The sequence below is a fragment of the Schistocerca cancellata genome, chromosome 3 (genome assembly GCF_023864275.1).
Source record: "Schistocerca cancellata isolate TAMUIC-IGC-003103 chromosome 3, iqSchCanc2.1, whole genome shotgun sequence".
Lineage (NCBI taxonomy): Eukaryota > Metazoa > Arthropoda > Insecta > Orthoptera > Acrididae > Schistocerca > Schistocerca cancellata.
The window spans coordinates 150,321,617-150,339,013 of record NC_064628.1 but is presented as its reverse complement, the minus strand read 5'-3'; the positions used below and the strand labels follow the sequence as shown (position 1 = coordinate 150,339,013).

General features: G+C 37.1%; 1 protein-coding gene across 1 annotated transcript in view; it reads right to left on the bottom strand.

Annotated features, from left to right (window-relative positions):
* LOC126174771 (intermembrane lipid transfer protein VPS13D) overlaps nt 1-17,397 on the bottom strand; it is a 531,199-nt gene that overhangs the window by 451,206 nt on the left and 62,596 nt on the right. The window contains 2 exon segments of the mRNA XM_049921112.1: nt 1,180-1,366; nt 16,703-16,901. Of these exon segments, the coding sequence (XP_049777069.1) occupies nt 1,180-1,366; nt 16,703-16,901 (386 nt within the window).

The window sequence follows — 17,397 nt, the reverse complement described above, 5'->3', positions numbered from 1 at the left end:
TTGTTAAAGTTTCGAGAACATACCTTCACCGAGGAGTCAAGCAGTATATTACTCCCTCCTACGTATATCTCGCGAAGAGACCATGAGGATAAAATAAGAGAGATTAGAGCCCACACAGAGGCATACCGACAATCCTTCTTTCCACGAACAATACGAGAATAGAATGGAGAACCGATAGAGATACTCAAGGTACCCTCCGCCACACACCGTCAGGTGGCTTGCGGAGTATGGATGTAGATGTAGATGTAGATGGAACAAGGTAGTTTTTACAGCACCTAAATTCTACTAGAGAGAGTCGGGAGCTGAAACAGTTGCTCAGACTTGCCAGTTATCAGGGTAGGTAACATCTAGAGGATGAGGCATGGGTCAGAGAGTGCACAATGGTGACACCATAAAGCATTATCTCTCTCTCTCTCTCTCTCTCTCTCTCTCTCTCTCTCTCTTTCTCTCGCTCTCTCTGCAGAATGCATCATGCAGCCGATATCTAAAGGGCACACTACTATAGGTATGGGATGTTGCATGCTTCGCTCTGTTGGTAAGATGCAGGAAAATGCAGTCAATAGGAATAAAAGAGTATATTTAACACACACATAAAAAGGGCAACAATAATAGTCACAGGTTCTTTTTAATCATGGGAGAGCATCTGCCAAACGCTTGATGACAGAAGCCTGTTATCAAACAAAAGCATGTTTACAAAATTTCAAGAAACACTATTAGCCACAGTAAATACAAATATTCTTCAGCCCCCTATGCACCATTCCTAGAAGGACTGTGGATAAAGGATTAGACTAATTACAGCATGCACAGAGGCATTTAAGGAGTCTTTTTCCTGTACTCTATACACAATTGGAACTCCCAAGGAACCCTAACTTGTAGCAACCACACTGCTCAAGAGACCATTAACAGCCAGAGAATACAGTAACAAAACAAAATGTGAGGACAAAAGAAATTTATTCCCTGCCTACAACAACAATGTAGTGCATAGTCTTCCAGTCTTCTAAATGGAGGAGAAAACTACCACGTTTCATCAACTAGAATTCAATGTTGTCAACAATTTTGATCAATTCATTTCATATCATGATAAGTATTGTCAGTCAACTACTGCAGTTAAAGAGTGAAGCAGTAAATTACAAAAAACTTCCCAATTGAGTTCATAGCTACACTTACATCAACTCTTACCTTCTTCATCACTTTCTTTGTTCTGGCTGGCATTAATGCTTGCTCTTGGCAGGTCAGCTCTATTACTGAAGTGGAATTTGCCAAAGTCCACAACAATCATGAGTGCATTTTTGTCACAGAAATGTTCCAAGAATATAATTTGTGGGGCAGAGATGTTCAGCTCAATATCCCACACTTTGCGATCAATCTGAAAAATTACAAGTGTTTCACTTACACACACTTTTGGCATGTTTGCATTTCAACACAAACTACAATGGAGAAAGTTTCAACACACATTCTGGCATATAGTAAATATTGTAGTAAAGTTCCATGTTCTGGCCCTAGACAGGTCAGTCGGTCCCGACTGACCAACATCTCATCCTTTGTCAACAGCATCATTGGATGTAGTCACACCACTGCTCTCCTAGTCAGTGTCAGGTTTCTTGACCTTAGAACTACTTCTGATTGGGTGAGTAGCTCCTCTGTTGGTTTCACGAGGCTGAGTGCACCCCATACCACTCATCCCATGAATGAAGAATACCTGGCAGCCAGCCATGCTGACCACTCAGCTACAGAGGCGGACATCCTGAACCATAGCATTCCCATGTTTGATGTATTTGCTGCAGAATTCTTGAGCATATTTTGAGTTTGCAAACAATCAATTTCCTCGAGAGAGAAGCTGCTATACACAAATCAATACAGATTTAGAAACAATCATGCATGCAAAACTCGCATTGCCCTTTTCGCGCATGATACCCTAAGAACCACAGACGAAGCCAACAGGCGGATTAAATATTCCTAGACTTCCAGAAAGTGTGTGACAGTGCCAAACTGCATGTAGTTAAGGGTCAGAGCATACAGATAAGGTGAGCAGCAATCTGTAACTGTTTACTGAAGACACCATAGTGGATGAGACAGTGTCATCATTGAATGACCACAAACAGGATGACTTGGAGAGAATTTGACTTTGGTTTGATGAATGCAGCCTTAAGACAAAAATGTAAATTAATAAAGGCGAGTAGGAAAAACAATCCTATAATATTTGAATACAGTATCAGGGATGTGCTGCTTGACACAATCACACTGATTAAATATCTAAGTGAAACACTGCCAAGTGATATGAAATGGAACAAGCACATAATGTCAGTTGTAGGGAAGAAGAATGGTCAACTTCAGCTTATTGGGAGAAGTCTAGGAAAGTGTAGCTCATCTTTAAAGGAGACAATGTATGAATACTTCTGCGACTCATTCTTGAGTACTGCTGGAGTGTTTGGGATCTCCACCAGGTCAGATTAAAGTAAAACACTGAAGTAATACAGCAGCATTAGAAATACTCTACAAACTGAAATGGGAATATCTAGAGGAAAGAAGATATTCTTTTCACAAAACACCATTGAACCCTTAGAGAACCAGCATTTATGACAGACTGCAGAACAATCTTACCGCCATCAACATACATCTCACATAGGGACTACAAAGACAAGATATGAGAAATCAGGACTCATATGGAAACATACAGACATTAGTTTGTCCCTAGTTTCATTTGTTAATGGAACAGGAAAGGGAATGATTAGCAATAGTACAAGGTACTCTCCACATGCACTCTATGGCGGTTTGCTAAGTATGTATGTAGATACAGATGTCGATATTTGAGAAACTGATGTATCATCATTCTATCTGAATGAGGTAATTTAAATGTCCATAAAAATACTGGCAAAGGATACCAAGAAACATTTATGATTTACATTACTTGTGCAAACCTACCAACTTTAAAAAACAAAAAACCTGGAGATTCAGTTTTAAAAATTGGGAGGTACGAATGACCGAAAACTATGGCTCATTTTCAGTGAAATATTGAGACAACTGAGATGAATCTTTCCCTATGACATTACAAAGCTATATCATGGCTAAAAAAAAAGTGAATAAAAACACTGGAACTACCCAAAATTTGGCAGAAGAGTTTCTGTAAAGTTTGGAAGGTAGGAGACGAGGTATGGTAGAACTGAAGCTGTGAGGATGATTCTTAAGTGTGCTTGGGTTGCTCAGTCAGTACAGCACACCCCACAAAAGGCAAAGGTATTGAGTTCAAGTCTTGGTCTGGCACACAATTTCATCTGCCAGGAAATTTCATACCCAAAATTTGATATGTAAAATAAGGGAAACGCAACCAATTACCTATAGTGGACTGGAGTGTTGTGCATAAAAACATGTAACTGAAAACAGTTAACCAACGATTTATTTCTATTATAACACTTCAATCATTCAGCACTTATCACTCCATCACTTCCACTTTTAACACCCAATACCTGTTATTATTATTATTATTATTATTATTATTATTATTATTATTATTATTATTATTTCTTTACTTTCTCAGACGTTAAGTCTGGTTAAAAATGGAAAGTGACGTGGACCTTGATCAAGCATCACTTCCTTTTAACTGTACGGTATATGTTATATTGCATTTAGGAACTTTCGGGTGATTGAACATGTATCAATAATTACGGATTTCTGTAGTTGTATATATAGGTTTGGATGTAGCTGTATTGTATTGATGTACTGGTGGATATTGTGTGGTATGACTCCTGTGGTTGATAGTATAATTGGTATAATGTCAACTTTATCCTGATGCCACATGTCCTTGACTTCCTCAGCCAGTTGGATGTATTTTTCAATTTTTTCTCCTGTTTTCTTTTGTATATTTGTTGTATTGGGCATGGATATTTCGATTAGTTGTGTTAATTTCTTCTTTTTATTGGTGAGTATGATGTCAGGTTTGTTATGTGGTGTTGTTTTATCTGTTATAATGGTTCTGTTCCAGTATAATTTGTATTCATCATTCTACAGTACATTTTGTGGTGCATACTTGTATGTGGGAACGTGTTGTTTTATAAGTTTATGTTGTAAGGCAAGCTGTTGATGTATTATTTTTGCTACAATGTCATGTCTTCTGGGGTATTCTGTATTTGCTAGTATTGTACATCCACTTGTGATGTGATCTACCGTTTCTATTTGTTGTTTGCAATGTCTGCATTTATCTGTTGTGGTATTGGGATCTTTAATAATATGCTTGCTGTAATATCTGGTGTTTATTGTTTGATCCTGTATTGCAATCATGAATCCTTCCGTCTCACTGTATATATTGCCTTTTCTTAGGCATGTGTTGGATGCGTCTTGATCGATGTGTGGCTGTGTTAGATGATACGGATGCTTGCCATGTAGTGTTTTCTTTTTCCAATTTACTTTCTTCGTATCTGTTAATGTTATGTGATCTAAAGGGTCGTAGAAGTGGTTATGAAATTGCAGTGGTGTAGCCGATGTATTTATATGAGTGATTGCTTTGTGTATTTTGCTAGTTTCTGCTCGTTCTAGAAATAATTTCCTTAAATTGTCTACCTGTCCATAATGTAGGTTTTTTATGTCGATGAATCCCCTTCCTCCTTCCTTTCTGCTTAATGTGAATCTTTCTGTTGCTGAATGTATGTGATGTATTCTATATTTGTGGCATTGTGATCATGTAAGTGTATTGAGTGCTTCTAGGTCTGTGTTACTCCATTTCACTACTCCAAATGAGTAGGTCAATATTGGTATAGCATAAGTATTTTTAGCTTTTGTCTTGTTTCTTGCTGTCAATTCTGTTTTCAGTATTTTTGTTGGTCTTCGTCTATATTTTTCTTTTAGTTCTTCTTTAATATTTGTATTATCTATTCCTAATTTTTGTCTGTATCCTAGATATTTATAGGCATCTGTTTTTTTCCATCGCTTCTATGGAGTCACTGTGGTTATTCAATATGTAATCTTCTTGTTTAGTGTGTTTTCCCTTGACTATGCTATTTTTCTTACATTTGTCTGTTCCAAAAGCCATATTTATATCATTGCTGAATACTTCTGTTATCTTTAGTAATTGGTTGAGTTGTTGATTGGTTGCTGCCAGTAGTTTTAGATCATCCATGTACAGCAAATGTGTGACTTTGTATGTTCCAGTAATATTATATCCATAATTTGTATTATTTAGCATGTTGGATAGTGGGTTCAGAGCAAGGCAGAACCAGAAATGACTTAATAAGTCTCCTTGGTATATTCCACGCTTAATCTGTATTGGCTGTGATGTGATATTATTAAAGTTTGTTTGGATATTAAGTGTGGTTTTCCAGTTTTTCATAACTATGTTTAGGAACTGTATCAATTTAGGATCTACTTTGTATATTTCCAATATCTGCAGTAACCGTGAGTGGGGTACACTATCAAAAGCTTTTTGGTAATCAATGTATGCATAGTGTAGAGACCTTTGTTTAGTTTTAGCTTGATATGTCACCTCTGTATCTATTATCAGTTGCTCTTTACATCCTCGTGCTCCTTTGCAGCAGCCTTTTTGTTCTTCATTTATAATTTTGTTCTATGTTGTATGTGTCATTAATTTCTGTGTAATGACTGAAGTTAATATTTTGTATATTGTTGGTAGGCATGTTATGGGGCGATATTTAGCTGGGTTTGCTGTGTCTGCTTGATCTTTAGGTTTCAGATAGGTTATTCCATGTGTAAGTGTATCAGGGAATGTGTATGGGTCTGCAATGTAACTGTTAAATAATTTAGTTAAATGTGAATGTGTTGAGGTGAACTTCTTTAGCCAGAAATTTGCTATTTTATCATTTCCAGGGGCTTTCCAATTGTGCGTAGAATTAATTGCTCGGGTGACTTCATGTTGCAAAATTATCATTTCAGGCATTTGTGGTATCATCTTGTATGAGTCTGTTTCTGCTTGTATCCACCGTGCATGCCTGTTATGTTGTACTGGGTTTGACCATATGTTGCTCCAGAAGTGTTCCATGTCTGTTATGTTTGGTGGATTGTCTATTTTAATGTGTGTGTTATCTATTGTCTGGTAAAATTTCTTTTGGTTTGTGTTGAATGTTTGGTTTTGTTTCCTTCTATTTTCACTTTTTTTGTATCTTCTAAGTTGTTTGGCCAATGCTTGTAATTTCTGTTTCTTTTCATCTAATTGCTCTATTGCTTCTTGTTGTGAGATTTTACCTAACCTTTTTCGTCTTTTGTCTGATATTTCATTTCTTATAAATTGTGTTAGCTGTCCGATGTCTTTTCTCAGTTTTTCTATTCTGATCTGTAGCCTGTGTTGCCATGCTGGTTTTGTGGGTTTCTTCTGTGTGTTGGTTGGTTCTGATCTCTGACTAGTGTGTATATTTAGTGTAGTGAGTGCTCCTACATAAACCAGTAGTTGTAACTCTTCCATAGTTGTATTTTCATTTATTTTGTTGTGTATGATTGTGTTGATAGTTGTTATTGTTGTTTCGACTTGTGAGTTATTTGGTGGTCTATGCAAGAATGGTCTAATGTCTGTATTTGTGTCTTTGTATTCTATATATGTCAGCTGAAATTTTTCTTCTATATCTAACATCTGTGTCACTTCGTGTTCTATTTGTGCTTGTTCTGGTGGCTGTCTTAAGATGTCGTTTTCCTCTGTTTAATTGATGCGTGTTGTTCTTTGTTTGTTTGCTCTGCGATGTTTGAGTCCATTACTGTATTTTCTTCTTCTTCCGATTGCACATTATTTTGTTCCAGTATTTGTTGCACTTGTTGTTTGATGTTTTCTAATTCTGACTGGGGTATCCTGTTATTTTTTATTATTACACAGATCTGATCAGCTAGTCGTTGTTCTGTTAAAAATTTTAATTCTGGGTATCTGGTAATAAATGTTGTGTATACTTGTGATCTACAGATCCAGTTGTGTTGGTTCCTAGGTTTGTTGCTTGGTAATAACAGAACATGAGGTGTCGATTAACTTCATCTGACCATCTCATCCTCTGTCTTTGTTTTCCTTCTAGGGTGGTTGCAGGAAGCATATCCTGCAAAACACCTCTATTTGGTTGTAAATCATTTTCCAGTTGGCTAGCAGTGTCGTTACCATTGTGGGCGGGCATAGGGTTCAAGCGTCGTCCCCGACCATGATGGCGCTTGTCCGAGGCTTCTTTAGTTCTGTCCTGAACCAAGTAATCACACTAATAGGGGGGTTAGCCCTATTCTTGTCGTCGCCTTTTACGACTGGCAGAACATACCGGAGGCCCATTCTTTTCCCGGGCCTCCGCGAGTTTTATTATTATTATTATTATTATTATTATTGTTGTTGTTCATACAAGTAATGTTTTCTCAGTGCTTTTATTATTTCCACAGGCTCTGAAAGATAATTTGTCCATCTCATGACACACAAATGTCACATCAGTTGAGAGTACAAAATGCAAAGAACGGATGTTTACTAGACTCAATAAAGTTGGAAAATGTTCTGAATATTGCCTCAGGAGAAGAGCGTCACATTTTTTTGCCAGAATGAGGAACAGAACACCAAATCAAAATAATATAATATAAATTACAGGGTGAATAACATGCATTTGACATAGCTGTTTACACAAAAATATAGACTTTCAGGGACTCTGATAACAAAATAACATTCTTAATCACCCACTCTAAAGACTTATACCTATTGTAAAAATACTGAATAACAAGCGACTTCAATTAAGCACAGTGACAACACACACACACACACACACACACACACACACACACACACACACACACACACACACACACACGAGCACAACACTTAACAGTAAAAGTATACATTCTACAAAATGCACGGATATGAGGAAAAATAGCAACTGATATACAGGTCGCATGTGACATCCAGCTTTCTATAAACATTGATATGTATGTCGATTAGAAACAGTAGGTAAGGGACTTCCGACCACTGCCCAAAAAACGGGAAATCATGGGTTTTCATAACAAATGTATTAGGTTTGATGATAATTGACTAAAAATTTGGAGAAATTATGGAAAAATCGGGAGGGAGGAGAAATTGTGGAAAATCAAATGTCTCTTGCCTAAAGCGGGAAAGTTAGCAGGTATGCTAGTGTCATTAAGGGACCAACAGTGTCTAAAAGTCTGAAGTGAAGAGATTCAATAGTTGTACAAATGCTTCTGTCCAATTCTGATTTCTTTTCTGTAGAATTTAAGAATGAATATATTTTGTTTCCCAGATAAAACATAACTGCAGCATACTCCTCTTTGATTAGTACATGTATTTCCATAACTAATCCAAGTTTGGGCTACTACATATATTTCCATAACTACACCAAGTTTGGGTTATAGGGACAGCAGTTACATGTGTGTACCGGTCATATCACACATCACTTGGCAAGTGAAAAAACACCAAACTACAAAAACTGTTGCATCACTGAATTTTAAAGTTATGATACACATCCCTTCTTAAAACTTGTGTTATAATTAACTATCTGAAGAAAACAGGGAATGTGTATCAACCAACACTAAATAAATACTGTCATGATGAGGATGAGGAAAGAAAACTAACTGTGACTCACTGGACTCATGGAGAACAGCTTATTTGTACATAATTGAACAATGGAAAATCCAGGGTGGGATAATAACAGTATCGTGAATTTATATTGTGGGCAGCAATCTATCCTTTTCATAATACTGTCATTATTTGTACATAAAATACACTCATGAATAAAGATAGCCACAGTGACAGAGAGATGGTTCTCATATCAGTATGGCAATAGTTAGACATCTCACGTGATTGGGATGTCGTGTGACCTTGCACTGGGCATTGGAATGGCAGTCAAATGTAGAATGAGCAAGATGCAATATCTGTGTCTTTGATTGCAGCCAAACTGTGGATGCCCAGCACATGTTGCAATGTGATGTCTTTTTGAATACATTCTTTTACAATGATATTAGAGAAGGAAACTTGCTACTCATCATACAGCAGAGATGCTGAGTCGTGATAGGCACAGCAAAAATATTCACACAATTATAGCTTTCTGCCATTAAGGTCTTTGTCAGCAATAGACACACATACAAACATGCTTACACACACTCACGCAAACGCAACTTGCACACACGTCTACAGTCTCTTTCCATTGTTTGATTCTTTTACAATGAGATGCATATGCTTAATTAGGCTTCTAAAAAATTACAATCTATTTTCGATAAGCACACTCATAATGTATTCAGCCTACCATCAACTGCCACCATTACTAGCATTTCTGGATAGTGAAGTTCTGTTGAGTTGAGACATACTACTGTGCTATCCTACTACTGTGTACATCTACAAAGTAACTGCTGATAATAATTTAACACAGTAACATTCCTCTCCAAAAGCTGATCGCTCACATGCCTTTTATTTAGAAATGTCATAGTAAGAAATACAAAAAACAATTCTAAATCACAAGACACTGTAATTAAGACATCGTATTTCAAGCAATGCTGCCTCTTATAATAAAACAGCAGAACATACTCATACATTTACCATAACAATGATATTAATGATTCTAAACTTTACACGAATTTATTTAAGAAAATAACTGTTTTTAACTATTCACGGCAGATGAACAAAATTGTCTTTAAACATAAATTTCCATTATATTTTTCAATTCAATTTTGGAAGGAATGTAAGGGTTTAACATTCCATCAACAATGAGGTCACCAAAGGCAGGGCATAATCTTGGAGAGGGCAAGAAAATACTACACTTCCTTTCAAAGGAAAATGGCATCATTCCCAGTGCCCAAATCTCTCAAGGCTCAAGGGTTCCGATCCATCAGCATCCTAAGTTGGCAAAAATCAACCGTACAGGCCAATCCATACAATTCTATTTCATGTTTGATCTTGAATACGCAACACTTTCTTCAGACATCATGCACTATAACTACTGTGAAATGGACTCAAAAAATACACTTTCTTTAAATGCTGTTGGAAATCCTACCAAAACATTTTCCCAACTAGCTTTCACAGAATCAGCTGTGAGAAACATCATTATAATTTAGCAGGTCTGCCAACAACATTCAAAGATAAGGCACTTCCAATTCCATCACAAGGTGATTTTAAATGAAAATGAGTGTACAGAAAATATTTTGCATTCAGGAGTACACACAACATAAAACATTTCTATTTGTATACAGTTCTTCTGGAAGAATCATGAAACTGAAGAAATGAAATGACATTAAAGGTGTACATTTCCCTTGCTGATGCTCGGAAGAAAGAATTACCATTACTCTTCTTCTTCTGTTAGTCCGTAAAATAGCCAACTTACATGGGAACTCTCATGTGACTTGATGTGACATTATTTCTTGGTCAAAGAATATTGGCCTTCTGAGGTTCAGCTCTGAAAACTGGAGAGCCAAATAATGAAAATTTCCTTGGAATGTTAGAGCTCTTGTGTCACTAGGATCCAGTTCTTGCAAAATACATTAGCAAGGTCAGAGACCGACAAGATCTGGAAAGTGTTTACAAATACATTATCTCTCAAGTGATACTCAGAATAAATTTATTTCTTAGTTGTGCCCATCATGTCAGGGGTGCCATCTTGGAAATGAGAGAAAATGAGAAGTATTATTCAATTACTGTCACTGCAACTCCTGACTCAAATCATATTGACCACACAACATTTATCCTGCATTATATTTACTTCATGAATGAAGTTAGGTTTTTGGAATTTGTAGATTGTCATCAAAAAATTAGGGTTACTACGGACATTCAATTCCATCAACACTTGCGAAACACTCAATTCCATGCAGTGAATGCTGCGAACAAATTTGTGGTAAGTGAAGTAATATTAGATGGTCTTATAAAGGAGCTAAGACACATTTGTTTTCATTGAAATCATCTTGCAAAATTTTCCGTGTGGTTTTCATAGGCTTAAGTCAAGTACATGCAGCCAAGAGCTGTTATGAAGCAGATACTTTTTTTGGAGTGATGCAACTTCTTTACAACCTTTTCAGTAGCAGTACATCTGTTCTGAAACAGAGTTGGAAGTTCTTTGTATTCTATGTCTGATACCTGTTGGAATGCTTTAGGTTGACACTGTAGTACCAACAGCAGCTCATCCAATACAGATATTGCTGTTGAAACTAAGTTAAATTTGTCAGCTGAAACATGCTCTGTGGTATGGGGTGTTCTGGATTCTTTGTTATCATTCAGATGTTTAATCATGGCATCAGTTTAGCTAAAGGTTGCTGGTACCAATTGACTACAGAAACATATTACTATAAACTCCAAACACAACCAATGACTTTGTGGTAAGATGCTCCGAGACCTTATTACATCTTTGCAAAAATTGAGATGCCATTCTCCCTGATCTAAAGTTGTTGCCAATGCAGTTAATACCAATGCCGAATTTCCAGAGCTACGCACTAGAAAGAGGAAATCATTTCATACTGAGGCCAGGAATGAAGCGAAGATGTGAATTCAGAAAATTTATTCAAGATAAATGTATTTCAAACCTTTCAGGACAATCTAGCGTCTAACTTGAAAACCTGATTAGAGACAGAGCAAATATTAGACGAAACATTTGGGGTTATGAAAAATACTTAAAGATGACTGACAATCATCGGGTCATTGAGGCATGCAAGTTATTTATCACAGAATACATATTTAGAAGAAGAAATTAAATATCTGAAAAAACTCATACTTCAAACTTTGAATACATTATTTTGGAACCATCAGAACTATTGAATGAGATGCACGAGCTTAAAATTCTATGATTGTTTCCAAATATATATGCATGTATGCACATTTTTTATGCTCTTCTAGTGACTGTGGCTGAAGCAGAAAGGTCTTTCAGCACTCTGACTCATGTTAAAGGTTGTCTCATATCAATTACACATGAACATCACACAGATTTGTGATCCTTGGAAACTGAATATAATTTGACAAGTCAACTAGACTCTGATACTATGACTCAAACATTTCTTGAACGAAATGCTTGCAATGTACCACTGACAGTGTTATAGGCAAGTAGGTTACAATATGCTCCAAGCTGTATGTATGACTCATGGTGGCCTATATGCAAGTGGGCTGACGTCTATTTACTGAAATATGTGGACACACCATGGAGCGGGTGAGGGAGGATCACTCCTTATCATAGTGTTACTGGCACCAGACCTCTTGTCAATGTAGAATTTGTTACAATACTTAGCCTTTTGTTTTAAAGTGAAGTGCAAGTAAATGAAAGCAAATTAAATAATAAAACGAAATGGAGTATACTTATATTTACTTACATTTTACATTAGTTCATTATTGAGTAGCACCTGAAGCCTAACCTGTAAATTTGTAAGCCATATCAGCTTTCAGCCACGCCACTAAAACTGTCTGCTCTGTTACTTAAGACAACTTATCTTTTCCCCTACGCCCATATGCTTAAAATTTTGGTCCAAAATGCACCCTTCCCTACATGTATGGATGTTAAAGTTCGCCAGTCTGGGAGGGTCCAGATACCCCCAAAGCCTATGTATGGCACCCCACATTTCTCTTTTCATTTTCACTGTCTCCTCTCTCTTTTCCTCCTACTCCTATCTTTATGCATCTCTCTTGGTTTTTTTTCCTGTCCCTGTTCTCTCTCTCTCTCTCTCTCTCTCTCTCTCTCTCTCTCTCTCTCTCTCTCTCTCTCTCTCTCTCTTTTTCACTGACTTCACTGATAGTTTCTCTCTGTTACTATCACTGTCTCCACTTTCTTCTCACCTACTGGCACTAACTTTTCTCTCTCCCACTGTCACTGTCTCTTTGCCATTCTCTTTCAGCACAAGAAAGCATAAACACATTTGAATGCTGAAATTTTTGGTGAGGAAGACAGAATGAGAATTGAGGCAGCTGGATCCCCACTTAAGTGTCAGGTTCTTTTCAGGAGGAATATACGAGGTCTGCTCAAGAAAGTTCCGGAAGACTCATAATTTCATGCCAATGTGTGTTGGAGTAAAGTGCAGTTGGCATCCCTGCACACACCTGCATTTTGTGTGTCTGTTAGTCATTGTTCAGTGTTGTATTGACAAGAACGCTGTGTCGCACAATTTCGAGATGGCAGAGTTACAGGAGAAAAGTATCTGCATTAAATTTTGCATGAAACTCAAGGAAACCTTTACAGAAACACACCAAATGGTGCAGGAAGTGCTTAAGCCGTACTCGGTGTTACAAATGGTTCACAAGGTTTAAAAATGGCTGGACAGCAGTTAAAGACGATCCTTGTTCAGGATGGTCTTCGACATCTGCCAACGATGTCAGGAATGTCAACAAAACTGTGCATGCCAAACGAAGAGTGACTGTCTGAGAAATTAAAGAAGAATGCAACATTTCAGTTGGATCTTGTTATGAAATACTGACAACAGCATCTTGGAATCCATCGTATTGCCAACAAGTTCATGCCACGGCTCATGAGTCAAGGCCAGGAAGATCTTCACCTCGCAATCTGTGAAGAGATTTTGGATTGTGTGAATGAGAATGAGATATTCTGTAAGAGAATCACAACTGTTGATGAGACGTGGATCTACGGTTATGACGCTGAGACCAAGTTTTAGTCTTCACAATGGGTCAGGAAATCTTCTGCAAGACCAAAAAAAGTCGTCAGGTCAGGTCACATGTCAAAGCTATGCTGATAGTTTTCTTTGACTTTGAAGGATTATTTCATCATGGATTCATACTATAGGACAAAGTGTTAATCAATGGTACTATGCCTGTTGTGATGCCTGCAAGAAAATGTGAGAAGGAAATGGCCTGAAATGTGGCAAGACAATTCATGGCTCTCTCATCACAGTAATGCACCTGTACATTCAACCCTGTTGGTGCGTGATTATTGCACAAAAAAGGAAATCACTGTGCTGCCTCATCCTCTGTACTCCCCAGACCTGGTTCCTGTAGACTTTTTCTTAATTCCACAGTTGAAAACACTTTTGAAAGGATGAAGATTTGTAACGATAGATGAGGTAAAAACACTGGCAGATAGCACTTTGCATGATCCAGCAAGAGGTGTACCAAGACTGCTTCTAGAAATAGAAACGGCCTTGGAAGCAATGTATCAATTGGGGAGGAGAGTCTTTTGGAGGAGACCAAGCACAATAAGTATACGGTAAGCATAGAAAAATTTTGTGGACAAAGTTCTGGAAGTTTTTGAACAGACCTCATATTCACCCTTTTATGCTGTGGCAGGAGGATTTTTCCACTATTGCCCCTCTCTTCCTTGCTACAGCAGTGAATGCAACTTACATAAAACCAATTCTATAGGTCAGTAAAGTTATGACAGTTTATTTTTACACTTTGACACACTTATATACATTGATATATGTTACAAACAACAAATACGTGCACATAATATAAGGTGGATACAAAATCATTTGCTTTGCATTTTTATCAGTACTTTGCTCATTGATCACAATTCATTGAAAAGCCCATTTTACTATTTGTACCATAAACAAGTGACAAAGTTATCAGAAACATTTTACTGAATTTGCAGTCTTTCCAGTTTTACATAATTTTTGACAGTCATTTTACTTTCCTTTTATATATGTTAAGACCCTTTTTAGCCCACTTTTTGTTACCACTTTGGACACATTTGTTCAGGTGTGAAGTGCCCATTATACCGAGACAGCGCATCATAAAGTTTAATTGGTGACAAGTGCTGATTAAAAGCATAGTTTGGTGACCTCAGAATCCTTGTGATGACCTTAGAACTCTTTCCATGTGTCCACAATGTCTATTAAAACATTTTACCTTCAGACTGGATATTACATGCATATTTTACTGCATAAGTATGACAAAACTGGAACCTCCAGATCTTGGTAGCACATAATGATACCAAAAAATGTTTTCAAGTTTCCAGGGAATGTCATCTCACGAACACAATGCAATATTTTTTGACGATCTGACATGAACAGAAAACACAGAACTGGCCATCCTCATAACTGATACTTTCATACCAAAAAATCATGGTTTTCTTGGGAATCACCCACTAACAAACAGTGATTTTATAAGCCACCTGAGGTTCATTCTACACCACACCTAATGTAAAAGAGCTCAATTTGCATGGGCTGGAAAAAGTGTGTTATGTTTAAAATTTGACCTAGAACTGTAGAATAGTTACAGTATGCCATATCTCCCAATAGGTATACAAATGGTCACTAGACCGAGGGCTATCCAAAACGGTTGACTCTTTATCTCTGTGATCAATAGAATCTGAGATATGACCACCTGAAAAATCAATTTTTTGAGTGCGGCTTTTTGGAACATAATGGCACTGTGTCCTGTTGTGAACGGACCAATTGCATTAGTGAAGATATGTTCAGTGTTTAATAAGAAATTACATTTATTCTATATTTCATCCCAGTGTGCATTTTTTGTTTATCTCCAATTTTGCCAGAATTGTATTACATTTAAATCATGTCAAACCTTCTCTAAAATAACAATAAAATCAGGCTGCTGTATTTGGAGATGGGGCCCAATCACACATCTGGGCCTGCCCCCAGTTCTGGCTCTCAGTGGCCCTGCTGGTGCTCATAAGCTGCTGTGCACTGCTATATTGATTTGTTGATATTTTTATAGTGAATCCCAACAATTTGGTAGCACTTGTATGTGATAAAAATATTGAACATACACAAACGCATGCATGAGGTTTCCACTGGGGAAAATATTTGTTTTTCAACTAAGAGACAGTAAAATTTAGTGTACACAGTTGTAACCAGTGGTTCTGGAAGGGTTAGTAATAATGCACAAATTTATCCCCACCACCCCACCAGAAATGCATTCTTACAACAGTAGTAAGACTAAATTTTTGCATTACATTTTATACTGAGTGTGCATTACAGTTTAAATTTTAGACACGGGTTTAGGCAGAAGTCAGATGAAATGCCAGTTAAAATATAATTGTAATTTGTGAAGTTTCCTTCAGTATATTGCTTATTAAACCTCAAGAGCACAATTTTGCCCAATTTTCCTCTACTTTGCTCACTGTATGGCATAGTACACAGAGATTAGCTTGAGTGCAGGAATACTGTCAACTGATGTTTGAAGCTTATAGAAAGATCTTTTGGACTGAGGAGTCACAGTATATGTTGGTACAACTGATCACTGGGTATGAGAACAATGAGACCACAGGAGTCAGCAAATCCTGATAGCTGAAAGACACTGCTGAGGCAAGTGGAGGAGGAACTGCTGAATGGGGATATTTACACAGGATGAAATGGGTCTCCTGAAATGACTGCCATCATGTCTTGTTGGCAGGCAATATAGGAACCCACAACCCAAACATGTGCATCTAGTTTTGTGCTTACAGTAGCCCATAAGCAACCTGTGTCTTCAGTCAGACAGTGCACAAAACCATCACCCCTAAATTGAGTCATACTGTTTGGAGTAATATTCCAAATGTCTGGAGTGGGCCTTAAATCTAATTCCAAGGAAACTCCAAGAACTGTGGTAAAAGTTAAAGGGTAATGAACCACAGCAGTGTGTTTATGGTATCTAATGAAACCCATGTCACACTGCATTGCTGCTAGCATCAGGGAGACAGGGAGTGTTACTTGCTACTTAGTATGTTTGTCCAATTCAGTTCCTAATGAGTGTACAATGACATTTTCATTAAAGCTTATTCTTTGATCAAAGAAATAAAGAAAAATGTGCAGCAGCATAGATACAGATTAATAAATCTGCACTAAATGAGTGTTAATTTTAGTTAAATCTTAAAATGAAATATCTTACTACTTCTCCTTCAAGCATTTGTTCCCAGTTCCGTAAAAGTTCTTCTTTTGTTTTCTTTTTCATTGCTTCATAATGATGGCGAGCAGCAAGCCTCAACTCCGCATCTGGTTTTTTATGTGGCCTTGTGAAGAAGTCTACCAAAGACTTCACTGCAGCAGGGTTATACACAATGTCAAGAGACTGTGACTGGATATGTAACCTAAAATCACATATATATATTGTAGAAGGAAAATTCACAATTAAACTACACATGTGACACAACAACAACAACAATAATAATAATAATAATAATAATAATGCAAAAGGCCAGGAGGTTATGAATCCTGCTCCCTCCAAACATGAATTAATGCACATAGTCCTTTCAAGTCACAAGTTAAGTTTAAACTGGACAAAAATACCATCCACTTCACATGCATGCAAGACGATCATGAAGGAACTGACGGAAGACGATGTGTCTATTTGAACAATGCACCCCAACTCAGTGTAATTAATTGAATCCCTGGAAAATGACATCACTATTTTTCAGAAGGTGTCCCCTGAGTCACAGCATAAGAAAAACCAGAAACCTGTAAGTGGTACATATCACACAAAATTTCAAAGAACATAGATCAAAATTGCAGTTTTACATTACTCAATATAAGGAATATTCGGAAAGTAAGTTCCGATCGGCCACAAAATAGAAACCACTGTGAAAA